The following is a 24,454-nucleotide window of genomic DNA, read 5'->3' on the forward strand; positions in this document are numbered from 1 at the left end:
GCCTCTAATGGAGCTGCAGTATGCATTTTCACCCTATATACAATCAAGCATGTACAGTTTCCTCTCTGCAAATTGGAATTACAACATGGAGCTCTTTGTCAAACTGCTATTATTATTTCTTTTTATGTTATTGACTTTGGTTCAAAGTTCTTTCTGAGCTATCTTCCACCATTATTTCAACAAATACTGTGCCAGATCAGATTAGACAGTATCAACAAACAGACCAGGCCTCAGCCATAGAGACGCGTTGGAGTAAACAAATGTAGTTTTATACTCAGCTGGAGTGTTTTTATGGGTGTAGCGCTTCAAGTTCCGTGTCTCAGATGATCACGTGTTGATTAATCTTTTCTGTGGTATGTGGACCTCTTGTAAGTCCCTCCCTGTTTCTTACCCCAAAATGTCGGACTGAGCAGTGAGATTGTGAGCAAAAGTGGAACTGGGAGAGTTATGTAAGTGCACTTTAGTGTGGAGTCAGTCAGTCAGACACAGACAGCTGGACAGAGTGCAGAGTGAAGGACTGGGAGATCAGGAGGGAGAAAGTCTACGCACACATCATCTTCTGTTCAGATAAAGAAGAATAGAGGATAGTGTGATCGCTGTGATTGAAGGAGGGAGGACATGAAGTTCTAGAGATCTGCATAAAAGTTGTATACGCGGTGTGAAAAGAGTAAAGCAGCGAGAAAGAGCGACGATCAGCTGAGAGGCGCGGCTAAAGAAGGAGGCGAGGAGGAATCAGCCCATCAACCTTGGTCCTTCAGTGGAAGTGTGAAGCTCTTCGGGTCCAGTCATGTCACAGGTGAAGACTCTGAGCTATGGCGAGTCCATCGAGAAAGCCGGAGACACGCTGTCTCGCTTCCCTCTGATCCCAATCAGAGGAACTCCTCTCATGTCCCTCATCGCCGAGAACTTTGACTCCATCTGGGCTTTCCGTCCGGACCCCACAGACCTCCTCATCGCCACCTACCCCAAAGCAGGTACAGGCAGGGGCGGAGACTGACGTCGTCTTCTTCTTCTTTTTCTCACTCCAGGGGTTGCAAGTTGGAAGATTGAGCTGGTTAAGAAACAATTTGTTCTATTTATTTCAACTTCACTGTTATATTTGTGGTTGTGTGTAAGGGACCACGTGGACCCAGGAGATAGTGGACCTGCTTTATCACAATGGAGATGCTGAGATGTGCAAGAGAGCCCCCACACCTACGCGCAGTCCATTCCTGGAGATCTTCTCCCCAAAGCCCATCCCCTCAGGTGTGTGTGTGCGTGCGTGCGTGCGTGCGTGCGTGCGTGTGTGTGTGTTTGTGTGTGTTAATCTAATAATTAAAATGTATAATATTTCAATTTATAACATTTCAACAAGAATAAACATTATTTAAATATCTTGAAAATGTATTGTAACTAAATGTCTTTTATAGAATAATGTGATAAATGTCATGAATTGATTATTTTAAAAGGAAATAATGCACTTGGATACAGATATGTCACTGACTGATGCATTCATTGAAATGTACCTCACAGGTCTGGACCTTTTAGAGACGATGGATCCCCCGAGAATGATCAAGACTCATTTACCAATCCAGCTGGTGCCACCTGGGTTTTGGGAAAACAAGTGCAAGGTAAGACACTACAACAAAGCCTGAGGTTACTGCAGGTGTGCCATGAACTGGATATCTGATCAGCACCTGTAAATCCATCCTCTGTGTGTCTCCCTGGTCGCGTGTGTAAAGGTTATCTACGTGGCACGCAATGCAAAGGACAACCTAGTGAGCTACTACCATTTCGACCGCATGAACAAAACCCAGCCGGAGCCCGGACCCTGGGAGGGCTACATCCCCAAGTTCATGAGAGGAGAGCGTAAGTACAACATTCCTGAGTGTCATCTTACCACAAGGGAAGTATTGTTTCCGCAGAGCAGAACCAAACAGAAGAGACACCTCGAGACAACAACAGCCTTAATGTTCAACTGTGACGTTAAACATCGTTACACAAACTCCTCAACCACCTCCAGGGAACCTGAATTCAAAGGGAGGCCGTTTGTCAAGAGTGTTGTATCTACTTCTATCTTGACTTAATCCATAGAGACCCATAAAACATTATCAGATGTCATAAAGAGTCATAAATGTAAGTTAATCAACCAATCAACCAAACTACTCCTGCACAGCTGATGCCAACGTGCCCCCATGCACCCCCAAACAGGAGACATAACAATTTAAGGTGGTTTTATGGAATCCTATCAGGAAGTAAGTGACTGAGGTGTCCATGGTGTGACTGTTGTCTCTACAGTGGCGTGGGGCTCCTGGTATGGCCATGTGAAAGGTTACTGGGAGGAGAGAGAGAAGAGGAACATTCTTTACATCTTCTATGAAGACATGAAGGAGGTGAGGATGTTCCATGTAGTTTGTATGCCCCCCACCCCTCCCACTCTCTCTCTCTTTCTTTCCCCCTTTATCTACCGTCACTTTTATTCCCACAGAATCCTCGGCGAGAAGTGGAGCGTATCATGCGGTACCTGAACTTGTCTCTCCCTGACGAGGCCATCAGCCGCATTGTGGAGCTCACGACCTTTAAGAGCATGAAGGAGAACCCCATGGCCAACTACAGTTGCATCCCCAATGTCATCTTTGACCATTCAGTCTCTCCATTCATGCGAAAAGGTATTCACCTCCGCCTAGTCTTTGGCAGAAAAACATGGTCAGCACTTTAAGCCAAACAGGGTCAAGGTCAAGGACAAACGCAACAGGTCTCCTCTTTGTGTGACACAAAGAGGAGACCCCTACATTTATTACACTTCCATCAGATTGTATCAGATTCAGACATTTACGATCATCCAACCCGAGTCCAGTGGCGCCCCCTAGCTTCAGTCTGTAGAGACTACATGGACTTTATGGCCCACAGATGCAAGGGAATGTAGTGTGATTATTTCCTCAGCATACGTTAAAGAGTACTTTGGATTGTAAAATGTCTTTTCCACCTCTTGTGTTTTCTAGGTGAAGTGGGTGATTGGCAAAACAGTTTCACCGCCGAACAGTCACAGCTGTTTGATGAAGACTATGAAAAGCAAATGAAGGGGGCCAACATACCATTCAGGACCCTTATCTAACAGGGCTAGGTCTCTCCTCTGCTCTCCTCTGTGACCCAAAGACCCAACAAACTAATCCACGAAAGGCCGAGACGCTGTGAAGAAAAATCAAATCTGAGTCCGACTCACTTTTCCCCCCATGACCGAATGTCGATTTTTGTGTACATATACGACAAAAAAGTACAATAAAGATGTTCTGCACAATACAAATGCATGGGTTCATAATCATCACTTTATTGCAGCTTATCACGTAAACAATATATAAGACCAAAAGTGTTGTGAGTGATTTGGATGTGCCCATTTATGTCATGAGCCCTCCGACAAGAGTCCGCTGACCGCATTGGAGCCTATAGAGAACGCTGGCAGCTGGAGGCATGTGGCTTTTCTGCCCATATGGAGTCATTTTGCAACCCTACACCGCACTGTACAGAGTCTACCCGGCACGAAGCAGGGAGGCTGCACGGGACGCCAGCAACAAAGACTAGAATAAGAGTAATGAGCTGGAAAAGTCACAATCATATGAAAATGGACAGAGGACACAAAAACACAACAGCTGAGAATATCCAAGTTTAACAAAAAAATCTCCTTTAATACATACTTTATTTCTTAGAATAAAATCTTAAATATTTGAATCTTTTCTTCACAGGGATTCTTCCCGCCATTCCAATCCAATCTCCTTCCGTATATAGAGGCTATTTTACCTGGATTTTTTTGATATGTTTTATTGTTTTTTTTGTAATTTTCCTTTATTTTTCTCTCCTCTCTCTCTCTCTTCTATCAGTTGGTATACTAGAGCTCCTCTCTTTGGTGGTGATCTTCTCTCTCACTCGCAGCTCCTCTGCGCCAAAGATCCTCTTCCTCTACATCCCTAAATAACCTAGTGGATGGAAAAACGTGATCAGTCAGAGCGGGGAATTGATTCCGTGCACAGCGTCGACAGTAGAAACAGAGGCCAAATTGAATGGAACTGTACTTCAACTACCTGTACCAGCAAATCCAGGTACATTAAACATGCTTAAACATTTTCCTCTCATCTGCAAAGGCCAGTATGCTAAAGACTTAAACACTTAAATATTCCAGTTCCATGGAGTTTATCTCTTGACATTCAGTACGATCAATTTCTTGTCTATAGACAGATTATCAGTCTCAAAACATTCTAGTAACTCTTTCACATTGGCCCTTTAAGTAAACTTCAAATACAAGAAGGGACAAAGACAATATCAAGCTGATCTCCACCAGACGAGACTCTGATCCAAGTTCTACCAGAGACAAAGACCAAAACACAAACCAGGACCAGTTGGACTCACGAGTCAAACGCACAACAGGAAACGTCATTCACTGCATTGTCAACATGAAGACATCACTGCAGGGAAACGAGCGGACAAGTACGCTCTCCGAAAAGAGACTGACGCACTCCAACAAGTAGACAAAATGATAGATACACACAAACACGTTGGAATACCTTGATTTAGTTACAGTCTAATGATGGTGGGTGGACTGAGATTAGTCTGTAAATGAAAGAAAGTAGGGAAGTGTGTTAATGAGGGATGGAGAGAAGTAGTCATGGGAAAGATTAGATGTCATTAGGACGGATCATTAACTCAAGATGAGTACATAACTTAACATAACAAGTTAAGTTATGAATGAATTAAAAATGGATGATTCAACATGAAATGGCATTGAAGTTTTGGAAGTTTGGATGTCGGCGAGGGTACTTACACTCAATGTAGTTACGGGCGACGAACTTCAGCACCTCATCAATCAGGATGACGGGGAAGGAAAGCTTCAGCACCATGAGCCACTGCTCGACGTTCAAGTGGGTCAACTTGAAGATCATCTGAGGGAGAGAACACAGGGCTGAGAACGTGCAGCTGACAGAGAGGGAACATGGCCCTGCTGGAGTTTGACAAAAGTCCAGCAGGGACAGGAAAGTGTATGAGTGTAGAGAGCACAGGAGGCAGACGTACGGGCAGAGGGTCAACATAGATGATCATGAAGTGGAGGGACATGGAGAGGGTCATGGCAGACAGCAGCCAGAAGTTGACCCATGGGGGCATGCGGATCAGAGACTGGTTCTCAGACAAGCTGGGGAAGGATGAAGAAGCAGGATCAGTCTCAGCTTATATACATTGAGGTGTCAGATTTTGTTTTATTTTGCTAGGAATGTTTTTAGAAAGAAGATTTCGATTCCGACCTGTTGAGGGCGTTGCACATCTCAATGGTGACCAGCACGGACAGGGCCATGGTCATGGGAGGAGCGGCCTCAAAGATCTGGCACTCCAGGCCGGCAAAGTCCTCGTTCTCATCGTGGCACTGCATGAAGTGGGACTGTGGGGGAGAGAGAGAAACAGAGAGAGACGCGGTGTGTGAGTGCTCGTGTTTGTAAGGAAGAGAGAGGGAAGAGGAGGAGGAGGAGAGGAGAAACACTCACCAGCTGGTAGTAGGAAACACCGGGGCCGGTGGGATCATACATGAACCACCAGGCAGCACCACCAACGGTAGCGGCACCGACGTATCCTATCAACGAGAGGAAACGGTGTGTATGAGTGTGTGTGTGTGATTAGTTAAAAATCAATCACATTACAAGAGCCGCCATGGAAGCTTCAACAAAGTCTCACATACCGCCAATAGCCATGTATCTGAAGAACAGCCAGCCAGAGATCAGGGGCTCCTTGGGGGAACGTGGGGGCTTGCCCATGATGTCCAGGTCGGGGGGGTTGAAGCCCAGGGCGGTGGCGGGCAGACCGTCAGTCACAAGGTTGACCCACAGCAGCTGGACGGGGATCAGAGCTTCTGGCAGACCCAGAGCAGCGGTCAGGAAGATACTGAGGAGAGGAAAGGCAAAGGTGAGCCAGACGGACAAACCAAAGTCTGTGGCGGCGATTGTGAGTGGAATCGTAGTGCGTGTGTGTGTTTGTTCACTCACCAGACGACCTCACCGACGTTGGAGGAGATGAGGTAGCGGATGAACTGCTTCATGTTGTTGTAGATAGCTCTGCCCTCCTCAACAGCAGCCACAATGGAAGAGAAGTTGTCGTCAGCCAGGACCATCTCAGAGGCAGACTTGGCAACGGCGGTGCCAGAGCCCATAGCGATGCCGATCTCGGCCTTCTTCAGGGCAGGGGCATCGTTCACACCATCACCAGTCTGGGGTGAGAGACACGGAAGCGTAAGTTAGACAGACACCTATGTTTTGGAGACATAACGAAGAGGGGAAAAGGGAACAGACGACCCTGCAGAGCTCTTACCATGGCAGTAATATCATCAAAACCTTGCAGGAACTCAACGATCTTGGACTTGTGGGCTGGCTCCACACGGGCAAAGCAGCTAGCTCTGTGAACAGCCTCAGCCTGCTCGTGGGAGGGCAGGTCGTCAAACTCGCGTCCGGTGTAGGCCTTGCCGGTAACATCCTGTTCCTCGGTGAAGATGCCAATACGACGGCAGATAGCGATGGCGGTTCCCTTGTTGTCACCTGAAAGAAGGAGAGGTGGCGGGGAGGTTCAGAGGAGAGCTGCAGGCCAATCCTACGGCCGGATCAGAACCGAACACTTTCCCCTCCGCTCATACTGACCAGTGATCATGATGACACGGATTCCAGCAGCTCTGCACAGCTCGATGGAGCCGGTGACCTCCTTACGGGGGGGATCCAGCATACCCACGCAGCCAACAAAGGTCATGTCAGTCTGGGGAGGGAGAGAGAGAGGAGAGAAGCGCGTCAGTCTCATCCATCTACAGGTGTGGCCTCATTCAAAGCGCCACGCAGGCGTTCGGCTCTCACCTCATAATCGATAAACTTGGTTGAGTCCTCGAGGTTCATCTCCTCCACCTTCAGTGGGGAGTCACGGGTGGCCAGAGCCAGACAACGCAGGGTGTCGCGGCCGGTACCCCAGTCCCTGATCACAGACAGGATCTTCTCCTTGATGGCGTTGGTCAGGGGGACGCGGGTGGTTCCAACACGGACGTATGTGCACCTGTCAATCACACCCTCTGGGGCGCCCTGTGGGAGACACCAGGTGGAGAGAACACACTTTAAACCTGACGCACAACGACGGGTCTCATTTTAGCAGCACAGTCAAAAGGAGCAGAAGGAGGAGCAGAGAGGAAGATTACCTTCACAAACATCTTGGCACCACCGTCTCCTTTGCCGGGGGTGCAGTACACAGACATGGACTTCCTGTCACGGGAGAACTCCAGGGTGAAGTTCTTCCTCATGAGCTGCTTGACGACCTGTTGGATGGAGAAGAAAAGAAGTTTTGACGGTGAGAGGAGAATTAAAGCTGAATTAAAGATGAAAATAAAACTGAAAAACAGGGAGAGGAAACGTACGACGCAGCAGGCGTTGGCTCTCTCAATCTTGGACAGGTTCTTCACGTTGCTGTTGAACACGTTCATCTTCTCAACCAGGCAGCACAGAGCGGTCTCAGTGGCCTCACCGACCTTCTCATAGATCTTCTTAGACTGAAGTAAAAAAGAGGAAGAGGGGGGGAAAAGCGGTTAGAGCTGTGAAACCAGAGAGAGAAGATGAGATCTCCAACCGTTCAGACGCAAAGATCTGAAATGTTCTTACCTCGTTGTAATCCAGAGAAGAGTCATTGCACAGAGCGCAGATGGTGGAGAGCTCAACCAGGCCGTCATAGGTGCTGCAGTTGGTCTTGGCACCACCCTGGGAACTGGAAGAGAGAAGAAGAAATGAGGAAATGAATGAGAGGAGCGTTGGTTTGGAACGTTGGACGTTCGGTCGTCTAAAGCCAACTTACACTTCTCCCTCAGGGGTGTACTTGGAGCCGGAGATGTCGAAGGCATCAAGGTCAACGTGGTCGCCATCGACGTTCTTGACGATGAACATCTGCGGGCGAAACAACAACACAGAGAGTTGTCAGTGTGTCCCTGTATGATGTCATCTTTCAGTAAAGCCTGTGTGACGCTGTTGACCTCACCTTGGTCACACACATCTGGTTGGTGGTGAGGGTGCCGGTCTTGTCGGAGCAGATGACAGAGGTGCAGCCCAGGGTTTCCACAGAGGGCAGGCTTCTGACAATGGCGTTCTTCTTGGCCATACGGCGGGTGCCCAGGGCCAGACAGGTGGTGATGACAGCGGGCAGACCTGGGACGCATCAGGGAGAGTTAGGATTATGATGGAGAAGACAGACAGTGTTTGTCCCTAACGGTTTTGTCACCCTTGTCCTTCGCTCACCTTCAGGGATGGCGGCCACAGCCAGAGCCACGGCAATCTTGAAGTAGTAGACAGCGCCACGGATCCATGAGCCTCCGTGGACGGGGTCGTTGAAGTGGCCAATGTTGATGGCCCAGACGGCAACGCAGATCAGGGAGATGACCTTGGACAGCTGCTCGCCGAACTCGTCCAGCTTGGCCTGCAGAGGAGTCTTCTCCTGCTCGGTGGCGGCCATCTGGTCACGGATTTTACCGATCTCAGTGGACACTCCGGTAGCGATGGCGACGCCGATGGCCTTGCCAGCGGCGATATTGGTGCCCTGCGGAGAGCAGAGGAAGGAAGGGTCATGAAGGAAGGAGCTAAGGAGAGGACAAAGTGATGAAGGAGGGCTGCAAAGTTGACAAGACCCTTAGGGGGACACTTACAGAGAAAAGCATGTTCTTCTTGTCCTGGTTGACAGCTCTCATGTCGGGCACGGCTTCAGTGTGCTTGATCACACTGACAGACTCACCTGAGAGAGAGAGAGAGCGAGAGAAAGAGAGAGAGAGAACAGATAATCAGTCAAAAACGCCCCAAAGGACACAACACAGAAACACACAAATCACACACACACACACACACACACAGAGACAGAGACACACAGTTTTGTTTGAACCTTACCGGTGAGGATGGACTGATCCACACGCAGGGTGGTGGAAATGATGGCAATGATCCTGATGTCAGCGGGGACTTTGTCACCAACTATGGAGAACAACAGACACATTGTTGAAATGAATCCTTATTGTTCCTACAAAAAGGCATTAAAACACATTGATATTTGCCAAGAAGACGCCTTTATTAAACATCAATATAAGAAGGCAGATGGACGATCTTATATGTGCTCAGCTCTCTGCAGGCCATTTTAAGTCTCACTCTAAGAAATCCCCCAACATGTCTAAATAGAGGAAAAGGTGTGTGTGTGTGTGTGTGTGAGAGGAGGGGCGGGGGGGGAGTGACAGGTGTACTCTGACAAATGGACATAAGTTGCCCTTAGCAGGGGGGGGAGGTGGAGGAGGAGGAGGAGGAGGAGGGGGGGGGGGGGGGGGGGGGGCAGGTGCTGCTGAGGGTATTTATATTCATGTTTCTGTTTTCCCTCAGTCAGCATGTTCTCACAGCCGTGCTACTCCATCGTCCCTCACTGTCATTGCCTTAAAAAGGACAAGGACAAGGAGGCTTCCCCCCCCCCCCCACACACACACACACATCAGCAGTGTCTCCTGTATAACAGTACATGGTTGTCTCTAAGTGTCTGCTTACCGGACACCTCGACCATGTCTCCGGGGACGATCTCCCTGGCCTTGATCCTCTGCACACTCTTTCTGTCAGAACGGTAAACCTTGCCCATCTCAGGCTCGTACTCCTTAAGAGCCTCGATGGCGCTCTCGGCATTGCGCTCCTATGTCACACACACAGAGGACACAACCGAAATCAGTACAAGTCATAACGTTCAAACACACTGCAGCAGAAATGTACGGCGCTCAGCTTTGTGGGCAGATTCATAAGATTAGACGCATTGTTCAACATTATGTCATTGTGGCCTACTGCAACTATCAATACACTTACACCAATCACACACTGATACACCCCATCAACCATCATGGCCGACTGAGTTGATATGCACGATTCCAATTTAGGAGAAAGATGTGACGGGTGTGTGTGAAGGTATTTCCGTATCTATAATGTTATATGTAGGTGAACCTGAGTGTGTGTAGAGTGTGTAGTCTGACACACACCCAGATTCCTTTTGATGTTGGGCTCTATTACAGTTTTTTAATGAGAAAGACAGACGATGGGGTCGAAATCCAACCCTTGGCAGCGACAGAGTGCAGCGCGGAGCATTCAGCTGCGATCCAGGCGGCGTTCCCTCGCTGGCTAACGTCTGACAGCAGTGCCAAGTGCTTAACGGCGTGCATGCATGAGGGGGGGCGGAGCTTAGAGAATCAGCTGCTGTCAAAACAGACGTCTCAGTCAAAACACAAACTGAGACACTGCAAGGATTCAATTGAATATTGTGTTTTTTCTCAGAGGGCGAGAGACGATTCTGCATGATCAGGAACTAAAGAAGGAACTTATGTAAAGTGTTGTAATGGAGTAATGGCTGAGCGGAATGCAGCCGGGGCTCAGTGAGGCTTCGGTTTTACCTGCATTGGATTTCAAATACCATTGCTCAGTTAACATTGGGCGAGTGTTGTAACCGCAACATCACCGACTATTCTGGGCGTCCAGTTGTAAAAGTGATAGCCTTCCGATTGAGCAACCGCATGTGTGGGTAGAAAACAAGGTAGTAACTCGAAACCCCTGTTCATTCCCTGTCACCGTGGCGACGGATCTGTTGCCTATTGCTTAACACGGCGAGGCCTCTTCACTGACCTGCCACACTCCGACGACGGCATTGGCGATCAGGATGAGAAGGATGACGAAGGGCTCCACGAAGGCGGTGACGGTCTCCTCACCTTCCTCAAACCAGGCCAGCACCTGAGGACAGAGGGAGAAGAGCGGCGGGTTAGAAGGGAAAACGCTCCGACATCGCTGGATTTTACCTTTGAAACTTGTGCATATGAGACAGGAGGATGATAGAAGGGTTTAGTTTAGCAGGATTTAAATATTCTGGATCTCCTCATTTAACCCTGAACAGCTTTGCACTCACGGTGTCATAATGTGATTACACAATTGTTATTAATTTGATCTCAATGTCCCATAACCACCACCCACCCCCCCCCCCCCCTCCAAGCCCCCTCAAGCTCAAAGAGACTTCAACCGTCTCCACCGCTTCCAGTGGAGGCTCCTCGTTCCTTCCTTCAGTCCTGACCTTTCCCGAAGGATTCAGTTTCTGCCCTCAGCTTGGGTCTTTCTTAAAATAAACCCTTACCCCTCGGCCCCCCTATACTTCCCTGACCCCCCGTCTCTCACTCGCTCCTCAATATTCGCCTTCTAAGGCCATCGTGACAGCTGCCCGAAAGGGGTGGAAAGCTGGGGATGGGAATTAATACACCTCCTACAAGCCCTCACAATATGTCTCCCCCCCTGGCCCCCCACCTCCTCCCAAGTTCTCCTCCTTAAAAATACATGGGGGAGGGGGGAGGGGGGAGTGGAGCAGGCTAAGAAGTTGACTGATAAAGTGAGAAGTAATGAGTCGATGAGTTTGTGCAGCAGGTTTGCTATATTTTAAAGTGGAGAGCAGTGGAGACGGAGATTACTACAATGTGGCAACGAGGTGGCAACAACAAGGAGACATGCGTTTAGGGTACAAACAGAACATAAACCATGAAGTGTTCGTGCTCAGTCACAAATCAGATGAAACGTCTCCAGACTACAAGGAGGAGCGTGGCTCAGTGTGAGGAGGGCGTCTGCTGGATGCCAGGGGGGGATTTGCTGCTGCTATTATGTCGGCTACAAATCAAACTACTATTGCTTAGGTTCAAATCAATGTGACAGGAGTGAGTAAATACTATTACAGGCACTTTGTTTACTTACAAATGAGATGCAGGCAGCCAGCAGCAGAATCCTGACGAGCAGATCCTCAAACTGCTCCACAACCAGATCCCAGATGCTCTTACCTGTGTGTGTGTGAGAGAGAGAGAGAGAGAAAGAGAGAGAGAGAGGGGGAGGAATCATTAGATAATAGTCAGATCAAACAAATATGATCACTGAAACATGTGAGTAAGTGAGTAAGTGTGTGTGTGTGTGTGTGTGTGTGTGAGTGTGTGTGTGTGTGTGTGTGTGTGTGTGTATGCTTTGCTCAGACCACATCAGCCATCAGTCATGATACCATCATGACTGATGGCTGATGTGGTCTGATAATGAGCCGGATCATGTTGGATCCTGGTCATGACTCGCAGCTTTCCCAGACATTTCACAATTGAAATGTTGCCGGTGTGTTTTTATTACCCCCCCCCCCCCACACACACACACTTAGATTTATATGCTGTGGACAAGGGGCCAGGTCAGAGGTCACTGCACCCGACAGGCACCGGGGCTCCATTTGACACCATTTTTTTTTTTTCAATGTAAGTGTGACTGGTTGAACACTTACCCTCCTCAGCTGGCAGCTCTGGAGGTGGACAGCACGGTGGAGGAGAGAGGAGAGAGGAGAGAGAGGAAGAAACAAGAGAAAAGGAAAGTTAGTGGAAACAATTCAATGTCGTCAAGGCAACAAGAAAACACATGAAAGCAGATATAGACTTGATAGATCTGCAGCCTTTTAAAGTCCCTATGTTGAGTCTGTTTCAAAGTTCAATCCTCAACCAGTCAATACCTGAAATTTAAACGCAATCAAACCATTGACCGATTATTACCAATTTGTACTAAAGAGTTAATCGTAAATGTGTATTGATCAGCGTGTCAGGTGACAGCAGTGCGCAGGCAAAATGTCGCAATCGCACCATGGCAACTTGGGTTTCAAATGTGCCATTCCACCGATTATTGATTAGCGATCGCATTCCCGTTCGCTTCGCCGTAACCCATGTAAGGACCTCCCCCTTTGTCACCCCGGCCTAAAATTATCCGCCTCTCCTGTTAACGCCCGCCCCATATATCACCCAGGAAGCTTCTTGAGCCATCACCTGTCTCTCTCGCTCTCCAGCCATCTTCTTTTGCTATCTTTAAATAGCTCTTCAAAGCCCTCAAAGTCTCTGCTTCTCAATGTCTCTGCATTTCTACCAGCTGTTGCAACTCCTCTCTAAAAAAGCCGCCCGTGCAAAAATCTCAACCCAACCCCGAGTCAGCGCTGTCACTGGAAACTCAGAACTGTGTTAAGTCCCTGCCAGACACTCTGCGTTAAACTCTACCGATCATTGTGTGTGTAAACACTCAGAGCTCTTTCTTTTTTTTAAACTGTGCAGCGAGCAAAGATCTAGTCTATCAGCTACTTTGAGTGGATTTCCTCCATCAGTTGGCCTCCAAACCCCCCGCCGCCCCATCTCCGCCGCCCACACTCTCACCATTGTAGCCATACTTGTCCAGGTTCTTCTTGAACTGGTCGGGAGTGAGACCGGACACCTCGTTCACCCCGAAGTAACTCAGGCATTCTGCCGAACTCTTGGCGTGTGCGTTCTCCATCCTTGTGGGATAGAGGGAATGGGCTTCTAACCGTGGCTTATCCGCGCTCTCTTACTTCTTCTGCAGCTTTTACCCTTGGTCCACCACCCTATCCTAAAAGTGTGGCACCCTGCTGTTCAGGAGTGCTGGTCTGACAGAAAGAGCGAATTAGCACAAACATGTTCCCGGTTTTATACCAGCAAGGAGCCCGGGATTGGTAGACACCCCCATTGACACACGCCTCCAAATTCCAGCATGGGAGACATGGGGGTGTGTGGGGGTGAGGGGAGGGGGGGGGGGGTGAGGTGGTGGACTTGGACAGGAACTAAGGGCAAGGTTTGGATTTGGAAAGGAGGTAGGCTGGATGGTGGTGTTGCACAGGCTGGGGAGGGGAGGGGGGAGGTGGGGGGTACCGTGGATGAAAATGAGATCTGTTTTTGGAACATGCATGGTCAGTGGAATAAGAAGAAGGGAGAAGGTGAGAGAGTGAGACAGGAGATCATCCAGAGTGGAGGAGGAGGGGGGACTTTGAGTGACGGCTCAACTGGTTTCTGCTGAGGAAGGTGGCCAGGCCGCAGAGAGAGAGAGACACACACACGCACACACACACACACACAGGCCGAAGATGGGACAAGGAAAAAGATGGATGAAGGTTAACTCAGTGCAAACACTAATTTTAGACGAAAATGTTACGTTATGCAAGCCGGTGCATGGACTCATTAAGTTAACGAGAGAAATTCCCCCGGTGCAGGGAGGCAGAGCTGCAGCATCGCCTGCTGCTGCCGCCGCTGGACGGCCTAGGCTGTGATAGGAGACATTTAGCAGAGACAGACACGGAGACAATACATGTTGAGAAACCCGGTTGAATAAGACGGTGCGGGGGAAGGGAGGAGGGGGAGAGAGAGAGAAGGGGAATGAGAGAAGAAAGAGGAAATAGAATCTGTGGCTGAGGAATGAATGCAGTGAAGGGAGGGGGACGGGACGGGGACGGGGCCGGGAATGCCAAGAGGACAGCCAGCTCCGTCACACTATCCGTCCACAGAGGAGAAACCCCGACCGCAGATACGGGGGGGATCAGGTTTTATTTCTCTTTTTTTATGAGGAAGGGATACAGCACTGCGAGGGCGAGCTGAGTAGTCGTGCGACAGTTGATCCGGACGCGTAGGTGCGGCCCAGCGGCACAATGGCCTCTTGTGGTGGAGGCCGGACTGCTGAGGTGTTTGATTGGCGGAGACAAGCCGTCGTCAACGTTTGGCGGCTTTGGGACGCAACTAAAATGTAAAGATTGAGGGATGGAGCTGAATCTATTTTTTCCTCTGAATGTTACGCAAAAGTTCTTCAAAATTTTAAGAAAACCAATCAAATCAATACACAGCACATTCACCACTCAGCAGATCTGGGATCCAGTCAGTCATGATGTTGGGCTACAGTCAGCTGATTTATTACTTGTTTTAAGAGCCATAAACAGCAGTAAACAGGCCGCTGGGTGGTGCATGCACTGGAATCCAAGCTGCTCGAGCTAATCAATAACCTGACAGGAGGAGCAGTGGACACACACATGCCGCTGCTATTTACTGCATATGGGTTTTCACCTCCCAACTGTCAGATCAATGTTAATCATTCTGTTCCAGTGTTGAGTTATTTAATGGTTTGGTCATTTTGGCCACAGGTGACTCGGCTTCTTTCCTTACTTCTCTCGTGTTTCTTTGTGAAATTCACATCCGTTGGGTCATTCGTTGGCTCTAAAATTAACCCTGACGCCCCCCTCTGCTAATGGATAGCCGTGACTTGCTCAAGGACACTCCAGCAGAGTGAATGCTTTAAGTCGTAGAGGCTTTAACTCAGGTCCTCCCAGCTGTCCTCCGGTCTCGCTATTCACCAGGACACGAGACACCAAATCATTAACAAAGGCAAGAGACCAACTGAGCCACCAGAGCAAATTGTTAAGTTTGACTTTGTAATTAATCAAAACATACTCAAGAGGACAACAAAGGCTTTAAATTCATTATCAGATGGGTTTGCAAAGGACAGACTAAACTCACCCCCCCCCCCCGCCCCTTCAAACCAGCTCACAGGTCATAGGTCACATCTTGGGATCTCATGAAACCAAATCTGAACATCGGTCCAAATATCAATAATCAAAACCAAATCAGCAAAGCCAGAAACGGAAGAAGCACAGATCCAACCTAAGTGTGTGAGGCAAAGGGACTAGAGACCTAAGGAGGGCGCTGTGCTGCACTTTCCTCAATTTGCTGAAGCTTGAAACCTTTATTGAGAAAGTGGGAATCATTTGCAAAGTCACAGCGAGCAAAGACGATCCAGACGAGTTTCCCATTTGAACACTTTGAGCAGCAGTAACAGCCAAAGCAAATAAAAACTAAAACTTAAAAATGTACACTTTTCTAACTGTTGTGTTTGATACACACACACACACACACACACACGTGGCCGTAGCTCATGTGTGTGTGTGTGTATCAAACAGGAGGACAAAGGCTCTCAGATGATTGAGGTGTTCCTGCTCACTCCACAGTCACATTACTAAAAAGGGAAGTGGTCTCCTGTGCTGGAGGTTTGCAGGGGCCCATCAGCTGCTGACACACACACAGACCCCCCCCCCCCTGCCCACCCTCCTCCTTTGTGCACCTAAAAGGGTCTCGCCTTTTTGGTGCACAAAGGTCAATTCTGTCCTTATCAAACTGTGGCGTACAGTGAATCAGCCACCATGCAGAAAATGAAAGAATGCAAAATCTGCAGAGCTCTATTGGCTGCATGCAGAGTGGAGAAGTATTAAAAAAAAGTCTGCAGGTGTATGTAGGGAATGCAATAAGACCGACTGGAATACTGACGATTACTTTTGCAACTATAATCAAAGAGAGTGACGGGGAGGAATGTAATGATCGGTCATTATTATGTAAGCACACAGGATCCTTCATGTAACTCTGGACTCTACACTTGGATATCTACACCCAATCCCAAAGAGTCTCTGCGTGCGTCGTGATCTACGCCGGCCAAGGCTAAATATAAATCAGCGCCCGGCCTCCGCAAGTCAGAAACGCACTTGGCATCCACTCTGTATTCATTTACTTTGTGTCTTCGACGATATTTAACGCCAATATTTTTACACTTCTTTAGCTCTGCCCGGCGTCCCCACCCATCTGCTTCGCCCACCCTCTTCCCCGGGCCTCAGCTGTTGTGCAGCCGTTCTGACCTCTGAGATTTGGGGGGGCTGTGATAGGGGTCGGCCTGTCAGTGTCTCCCTCAGGGCAGAGCAGTGACATTTAACTCAATATCCCAGAAGGATTGGGTTTCTCCCTCCTCGTCCCCTCTCCATCTTCTGTCTCTGTCTATTGGTGATGTGTCAGTAACCAGTGTGTGCAGCGAGTACTACAGTGTCACCCATGCAGACTGGGGCACCCATCAGCCCCCCCCCCCCCCCCCCCCCCCGCCACCTCCACTTACTGCTACTCTGAGCGTGGCACGCCCTTGTACCAGGGGCTGAGGGATATCACCATGTGCCGGCCTTTAACCTCCGAACCCAATACTTGTTTCCAGTTCTGTACAAGTGTTAAGTACGGCGGTGGTGCAGCTGTACCCAGCAGCTAACTTATGTAACTAAGTCTGTCCATGCTGACTGGTGAGACACGAGCAAAGTGAGAGGGACGGAGCGACACGGTAGATATTTGTCACTTGAAGAAGTGGAGCCGGGGCAGACAGATACATTTCTTGAAGAAGGTTATTGTCATTAACAGTTCATTCTGAGGATTGCACCTTTAATGCTGTCCGGCTCAGTATCATCGTTAAACCGATAAAAATCCGAATTCCAGAAGTTATTTCTAGATTATTAACGAATCAGCTCACAGATATTTAACCTTTAAACCCTCATCTTTCATTGGAATATCTTGCAAAATGCATTCAAATTCCGTGGCAGCTTCTTTTAAATGTAAATCTGCTTCGGAATTCCGCTTTGGAAAAACCTCACAGATCCAGAACCTTCAAAGTGAATCAAACAAACCCGGTGCAGTATTGACAGTGATGATGTAATTAGTAGTGGCCGGTAAGAGGAATGAATAAAGCAGTTCCAGCGTTGGTGTTATCTGGTGCTTGTTACAGCATTAGCTAATAGTAAGAATAGAAGTGGCAGCTGAGTCTCTGAATCCAGAATTCCTCCGGAGTTATAAATAGAGCAGGTGACACTATGCCGCTCGCCGTGGCACCGCGACAGCTTTGTGGCGTTTTTATTTCAGAATGCAGGAGCTATAATTCCGGCTCGTAAGTCTCACTTTCATCTATAGGGAAAGTAGGGAGAGGTGGATGTTTTGGGGCACGTTTGAGTCGGCGGCGTCACCGGGGCGTACGTGTGATACAGCGGGTGGAAAAGTTCTAGGTTGTTCACACCATTCCACACACTTAGGACTACACTATATGTGCCGCAGAGCAGCCAAAGGGAAAAGGAGACATGCCAGTTGACGCAACGCAGCTCAAATGTTTATTATCTGTCCTGGCACTGCATTTATGGAGGTTTTGTGTCGAGACTTTGGTGAAATTAGGCAACATCATCCAGTGATCTGAGATAGTCACGTAATCAAGCTGCGACTGAACTGCCTGCCTGTGTAACACAAGTGTCTTCAAGCAGTTACATGAGTGAAGTAGATAATCTGAGATGATATTTGAACCAACGCATTTATTTGACTTGATTTTGAATTATTTTAATGATTTAAGGTGAAATTGCTTCCCCCCGAGAACAAGGTCGCGTTGGAGTTCTCACGATTCACTGAGCGGCACAAAAATAAGAAACACAATCCAGTAGAAGCCATGCACGACCAATTTAGACCGCATAGCCGCTGACAAATTATGACAACCAAGGTACAAGCATGTGACTAAGTGTTCCGCGCCAACGTCACATATTAAGCTTTGAGGATTCAACACTTAAGGCCTCGGAAAATCCATGGGCGGCCTAACAGACGCAAGAGCAGCACGAGATTTAGAGAGCGTCTGTTCTTCAAGACATATCTCACTATTTGAAGTATGAGTTCATGTTTTACTTGAACCTCTGACGTTATTGGACATTAGTATTAAGCTGCAGATATTCTAAAAGGGGCTTCAAAAGAAGAAGAAACGCACACCGATATCTCCATTCCGAGAACAAATGACGTCAAGTGAAGTCCCTCAGCGTTACAGTTCACCTCTCACCTTCAGCGTGTAGAAAAGAAGGCAAAATGGTGGACATGGCATCTTAAAAGAGGGCGTTGTTGACAGGAAGATGAATGAATGCAAAGGAGTCTGAGAAATGCCTAAGAAAGAAATAGGATCCTTTTTGATAAATATAGAATAGGGAGCATAAAAGAGGGGTCCAGTTCTCAACACGTTTCCTGCATAGCAACAAAGGATCAATGCTGCTCGCCTTGGAAATGTGGACATTTAAACTGGTGGTGTTATTTTAAAATGGAGTTTATTCACAAAATTGCATATTACTGCAGCTATAGATTAAAATAGTTTGTCATACACACACACAGACTACTAATTGTTCTCCCTCCCAATGTAAAATGGTCTGGTCATATTTTAATACCAAACCTTTCATTACCTTCTCATTCCTGACGGTCATGTGCCTCCTTCCAAATGGAGGCCATTAGGAGCTCAACAGCGCCGCCTTGTGGATGACAGCTATAACGCGCCTACGCCACCAGAAACAGGATCATTTACTATAAAGTCAGATCACATTCAATTTGTGAATGGTGAACACAAGTATTACAATTACCTGCTAGCTGATGAGGTCATGCATCACTCGTCAGCGTGGAACAAGTCAGAACGCCTGGCACTCTACGATGCCACAGACAACGGCTAAATTACAACATGCATCTGCAGCAGAATAGAGAGTAACGACTTAAATCAGGTCAAACAGGCGAACAAAGGCTAAGACAAGTCAGCAGAAATGTGCTTAAAGACAAACAAAACACACCGAATCTTAAAATGTACAAGCAGGGGACCGATCACAGACACTTGGTTACAGTAAGAACAACAAACGGACTACACAAGTCAGATTCTCGCTTTATTGGTCAACTTGATGAAAGACTACAAAAACGAATTCACAAAAAATCTCTTTCAAGTAATCAAATCTGTACAAACCTAAACTGTATGGGGTTTTTACAGCTCTGGCTCATATGAATCTGAAGAGTCGTGTGCATGTGTGCGCGTAGGCGGGCGCTCGCTCGCGTGGAGACGTGGTGAGAGGACGCTTCCTGTTCCCGGGGACACGCACGTCGATAAGCAGGATGAGGGGAAGTGCGGCCGCGTACACGCACGCATGCACACGCACACCTGTTTTGGAGATTTTACAGTACAGAGGACAGGGAAAACAAAATACTCCCCCCCCTCCACGAGTACACACACACCACCTGCTGGCAGGGGCTTGCTGCTAAGATCCATCAGGCCAGCAATCTCCCAAACCCTGTTTTTTTCAGTCACAATTACTGTACAGACAGACACTGTGGTTTCAACCTTTCCACGGGAAGAGTGGCAAGAGAGAGGGAAAAGTATAAATCTCTAATATTCGCACACAAAATGTACACGTGCACACATGACTTTAATGCTCACTGGCAGTCAGACGAGTGTGGTTGTTGTTGTTGTTGTTGTTGTTGTCTGCGCACGCACGCACTCACTCAGACATAATTCGTAACATTAAATGTTTTAAGAAGTACAGATAAAAAAAGGAAAAAAGCCCTGGGTATAGGTTTGATTTCTGGCTGTTTGGTGAAAGAAAGGACAAAGAGAGGTAGAGAGGGCAGGAGGGGCTGGGTGGAGGCCGAGGGCGAGCGACGGGTGTCATTTCTTAGCTTTCCTTGGGGGGGTGACCGGGCGACCAGAGCCCATGCCGCCCCCGCCGCCATAGAACAGCTTCTTGTCTGCAGGTTTGAGAATCTATGAGTGAGAAAGAGAGAGAGAGAGGGGAAAACATGAGAAAAAGGCAATAATGAGAGGGGGGAGGTGACGGTCTCCGGGTTCTGGCCGGGCGCTCACCTGGAATGAGCACATGAGGGTCTCGTCCACGCTCATCATGGCTCCAGCGTTGTCAAACTCGCCGCAGTAGTTTGGGGCAGAGAAGAGCGTCACCAGCTGCCTCTTTGCAAAGAACTCGTATCCGTCCTCAACCACCTGCCGGGCAAACACACAGATTAGCACCGCACGGACCAGAATAAAGCAAACATCTCGCCCAGCACCCTTAGGACCTCTGGTAACATGCACTGACCTGATGGGCCCGACAAATTAGGTCCATGTCGTGTTTGTGGAGGAACTTTGTGACCACGTCTGCGCCGAAGGTGAAGGAGACGCCGCGGTCGTTTTCCCCCCAGCCCAGCACGTCCTTGTCGGGGTCAGCCCACAGCAGGTCGCAGAGGAGGCCCTGGTCAGGCACATCAGTAGGACGCATGACCCTCCGCACCTGCTCCATAGACTGGAGGTCTGGTGACAGGCCTGGGAAACGAGACAGTGTGCAGAACAATCATCATCATCATCATCATCATCATCATCATCAGGTGTCTCCGCCGCATTTAGAAGCCAAAATATCCAAATTGTAAACAGGAAGAGGGGACTGTACATAGACAGTCTGATAACTATCCCTCTCTACTTCAGCAGGCATGTTTGTCTTTGGTTGGTCATGATTTCCATACATCAAAGACCGGGCGACTGCACTGCTTTCTGCCGCCGCTGCCACTCCTCTTGTTTCCACTGTAAACACGACGGTCGCTGTCTTTGTGTACTGCAGGGTTTCTGCCAGTCACCTTTGTGCTGACCTGCCCACCTTTTTCCGGGTTGCTATTGCATTCTCGCCGTGTGACCATGGCAACCAGGAGCCACACAGAGGAAAGAGACAAAGGGGGCAAATCTTCATGTCCAAAGGTGGATTACCTCACAGGGGCCAATAAAGCCTGTTTATGATATTAGTTTGCTAATCCCAGTATCGTTAACAAGGCCTGTTGCTGGATAACGGCAGACGCGGAAACGCAGTGGTCGCCATGACAGCGGGGTCAGAGGCCGACGCCTCAATGTGTACGACCGGCATTTCTAGGCTGCAGACTGTTCACTGTGCAAGTGGCTTTAATGTTGCTACTGAGCAGTTATGTGGCTAATCTGGCTCCATTAACACTTTAAATAATATGAGCTTAAACTCAACAAGACCTTTTTCTGCACTGTAAATGTATCTGACTGAACTTTACCGACACGTTTGAGTCAAACCTAAAAACAACTTCATTATGCCATCAATTAAGTGGGACCAGAATTAAGATGCAGGTCTGTTAATTTGATGAATCTATTCAAAAAGAACAAATTAAGATTCCGCACGGTCCTGCAGGCCTTCAACCAGCCAGTCGACAGCTACAATGGAGCAGAGTGAGAGCTTGTGTGTTTGCTCTGGATGAGAGCCAAATAAACAGATGGGAATACCTCCATGGCAACAGAAGATCTTCTCGTCAACAATGGCTGCGACGGGCAAACAGTTGAAGCAGTCGGTGAAGGTCTTCCATAGCTTTATGTTGTATCGCCTCTTACCTGCGGGGAAAACAAAGCTCATTACTTGGAATCAATCTCATCAGGAGACTAACACAGGCCTGGTTGAACACTTTCCCCTGGCTGTGTGACTGTCAGAGGAGAGCCTGAACCCAAAACCTTTAGCTAAATACAGAAATACACACAGATATAAACCCCGGTGAGTGTAGAAGTTAGTGTGGCAATGTTTCCCCGTCTGGTGACTTACACTCATCATAGAAGCCATATATTCTGTTTATGGAGGCACACTCATGGTTTCCCCTCAGCAGAAAGAAGTTCTCTGGGTATTTGATCTTGTAGGCCAACAGCAGGCAGATGGTCTCCAAGGACTGCTTCCCTCTGTCCACGTAGTCCCCGAGGAACAGGTAGTTGCTCTCTGGAGGGAAGCCGCCGTACTCAAAGAGCCGCAGCAGGTCGTAGTATTGACCGTGGACGTCACCTGGTGAGACAGCATGGCAGCGGCGATCAAAATACAACAGTGTGTGTGTGTGTGTGTGTGTATGTGCACAACAAGGGAAAGATTGAGACCTGCATGGAGGCACAACAACATGAACTGGACCCGAAGATCCGCCCGGGCCCATATGTTTCTTTCAAATGCAAACGCTGCACTTCTGATGCTGCTTAACTCGTTCTTGCGGGCGATGAGAAAAACGCTCCTCCATCTTAGAGCTGTGTATCAGTGGCATCAGCACTGTGACAACAAGGTGGGGCAACACCCAGGGGAGCGGAAGAGCAAAACAGCACTGTGCTGACTGTGTTTTCACTTTAAGGCCTTCAGATTTGCAGCCATGTAGCAAGGTCACTGCGCTGCGTAAATACTTTCCTCGGGATCTGACCTCAATATTGTTCTAAACTTAGACTTTGGGTGTAGTTATCATTTAAAGCTCACCGTGCATTGTATGGTAAATACACACACCATCATGAACAACACTCCAGCTAACAGTGGGTCTTACAACTGAAGACCACAACTAAGGCTCACCACAAATCTTCAGGGGCGCCTCGAGCTCCAGCAGGATGGGCTGGCTGAGGAAGATCTCCCGAGACTTGAGGCAGAGCCCACGGATCTCATTCTCTGTCAGCTGAACGTTCTTGCCAGGTCTGGAGCCTTTCACTGCGAGGAGGAAAATGGGAAAGAGAGAGAGAGAAAAGATTTCAGCTTTCGTGGAAATCAGGGTTGAACTGTGCATTTCTCCAAATAATCTCGAGGAGACGAAGATATCAAACGTGTGATGCTGAGTCATAACAGCCTGTTAGGATTTTATAAAGCCTTCTAGCGCTTTCACAGCTTTGGTGAAGACTGACAGGCTGCTGTGATGCTTCTCATGACTTCACAGAGACAGAGAATACTGGAACAAAGCTTTAGGGCGGCACAGCTCGTTTGGTGGAACATTGGGGACATGTTCAATCAATCAGAAGCCCTGCATGCACTTATACTTCATCAAAATGTGAAAATTAAAGGGAAATATACATAAATGGAGACATTAAACGTGAACCAACTACACAAAATGTCACCAGATGGCCCGAGTTCCATTTTAGGAATAACACGCCGGGCTGTTATCTGAACTAAAATCTGTTTCAGGGTGGATTTCACTTTGAACACAAAGTACAGACCAACGAATTTAGAGCAAAATGGCCGAGTATGAGCACGGTGAGTGAACCTGCTCCGGGGAGTGCAAAACGAAGGAAACAACCGCGGTTAACTTCTGCCATTTCAGAGTGTGTGTGGCTCGTTTGGTTCGCCCCGCTGTGTTACGTAACAAACGCAGCAATTTAGTTGTGTTTATTAAATTATTTTGAGGAGGGAAATGCAGGGAAAATGACGCCTGTGGCCAAAACAAAACCAAGGGTCAACAAACATCCTCCGCGCCGCGTTCAGGGTCGTGGTTCGCAGCAAGCAAGAGGAGGCAGATGAACTCTGTTACCGTCAATTAGCCAAGTTAGCTGAAAATGGCTACCAGGGGTATAAAAGAAGCGACTTACCTTCCAAGAGACGCTGTATGATGGAGTCGATGTTCAGTTTATCGGCTTCTGCCATACTATTACTCTGTTCTGGTACGTTTCAATCAACCGCTGAGAATTCGCGATGTTTTTAAATAATTTTAAATGGCTTCCGACTACTTGAGCGTCAATTAGCTGCTATCGTTAGCCGAGCTAGCTTGCTAACCTTGGAGCAGAATTTGGCAACCTCAAAATCTGAGGCCGGGCGTCGAATTGTCAAAAACGTGGCGATGAGTGTTTCGAAAACCCGCATCAGTCAACGGTTTTCCATCAAATGGCCGAATTTACGTGCGAATATGTTGGTTTCTCGTCACTCAAACTGTGTTTCGCCTGTAGCTGCTACCACCATGCCATCGACAAAAAAAGAGCCTAGCTAGCTGCGTTAGCTCAAATCGGGCGGAAGTCACTCAAATGTTTCACGTTGCCATTGGTCAGTTTTGTAAATGGGCGGGATTTAAGGGCAGAGTCATTCCGCGGATTGGCTCTTTCAAATGCCCGTCAGTATTTACTTCTCTAGAACAGTAACGATCAATAAGGCGACCATTCTCCACTCTGTGCCACAACAACGTTGATTATTTGTCCGGCACCTCAATACG

General features: G+C 48.2%; 3 protein-coding genes across 3 annotated transcripts; 1 reads left to right on the plus strand and 2 right to left on the minus strand.

Moving 5' to 3' along the window:
- The first annotated feature begins 304 nt into the window (after positions 1-304).
- sult1st6 (sulfotransferase family 1, cytosolic sulfotransferase 6) lies at positions 305-3,283 on the plus strand. Its single transcript, XM_076152029.1, has 7 exons — positions 305-974; positions 1,117-1,245; positions 1,513-1,610; positions 1,722-1,848; positions 2,278-2,372; positions 2,468-2,648; positions 2,982-3,283. Exons 1-7 carry the CDS (start codon positions 788-790, stop codon positions 3,092-3,094), a joined length of 930 nt encoding a protein of 309 aa, XP_076008144.1. The 5' UTR covers positions 305-787; the 3' UTR covers positions 3,095-3,283.
- A 289-nt stretch (positions 3,284-3,572) lies between these two features.
- Positions 3,573-13,467, minus strand: atp2a1l (ATPase sarcoplasmic/endoplasmic reticulum Ca2+ transporting 1, like). Its single transcript, XM_076152031.1, has 23 exons — positions 13,226-13,467; positions 12,319-12,336; positions 11,760-11,842; positions 10,656-10,760; positions 9,543-9,681; positions 8,907-8,987; positions 8,672-8,757; positions 8,268-8,565; positions 8,011-8,177; positions 7,831-7,919; positions 7,641-7,743; positions 7,400-7,531; positions 7,184-7,300; positions 6,852-7,070; positions 6,645-6,756; positions 6,322-6,545; positions 6,000-6,220; positions 5,696-5,898; positions 5,505-5,590; positions 5,268-5,401; positions 5,041-5,158; positions 4,793-4,910; positions 3,573-3,950 (listed from the first exon to the last, which is right to left on the minus strand). The coding sequence occupies exons 1-23, from the start codon at positions 13,341-13,343 to the stop codon at positions 3,934-3,936; spliced, it is 2,988 nt and encodes a 995-aa protein (XP_076008146.1). The 5' UTR covers positions 13,344-13,467; the 3' UTR covers positions 3,573-3,933.
- A 5,888-nt stretch (positions 13,468-19,355) lies between these two features.
- LOC143001938 (serine/threonine-protein phosphatase PP1-gamma catalytic subunit B-like) lies at positions 19,356-24,227 on the minus strand. The gene is made up of 7 exons (XM_076151793.1): positions 23,841-24,227; positions 22,840-22,971; positions 22,069-22,299; positions 21,759-21,863; positions 20,566-20,789; positions 20,337-20,471; positions 19,356-20,237 (listed from the first exon to the last, which is right to left on the minus strand). Exons 1-7 carry the CDS (start codon positions 23,893-23,895, stop codon positions 20,142-20,144), a joined length of 978 nt encoding a protein of 325 aa, XP_076007908.1. The 5' UTR covers positions 23,896-24,227; the 3' UTR covers positions 19,356-20,141.
- Between the last annotated feature and the right edge of the window lie 227 nt (positions 24,228-24,454).

This window comes from Genypterus blacodes, unplaced genomic scaffold (assembly GCF_046128005.1).
Source record: "Genypterus blacodes isolate CSIRO-AG114 ecotype Tasmania unplaced genomic scaffold, CSIRO-AGI_Gbla_v1 ptg000055l_1, whole genome shotgun sequence".
NCBI classification, from domain to species: domain Eukaryota; kingdom Metazoa; phylum Chordata; class Actinopteri; order Ophidiiformes; family Ophidiidae; genus Genypterus; species Genypterus blacodes.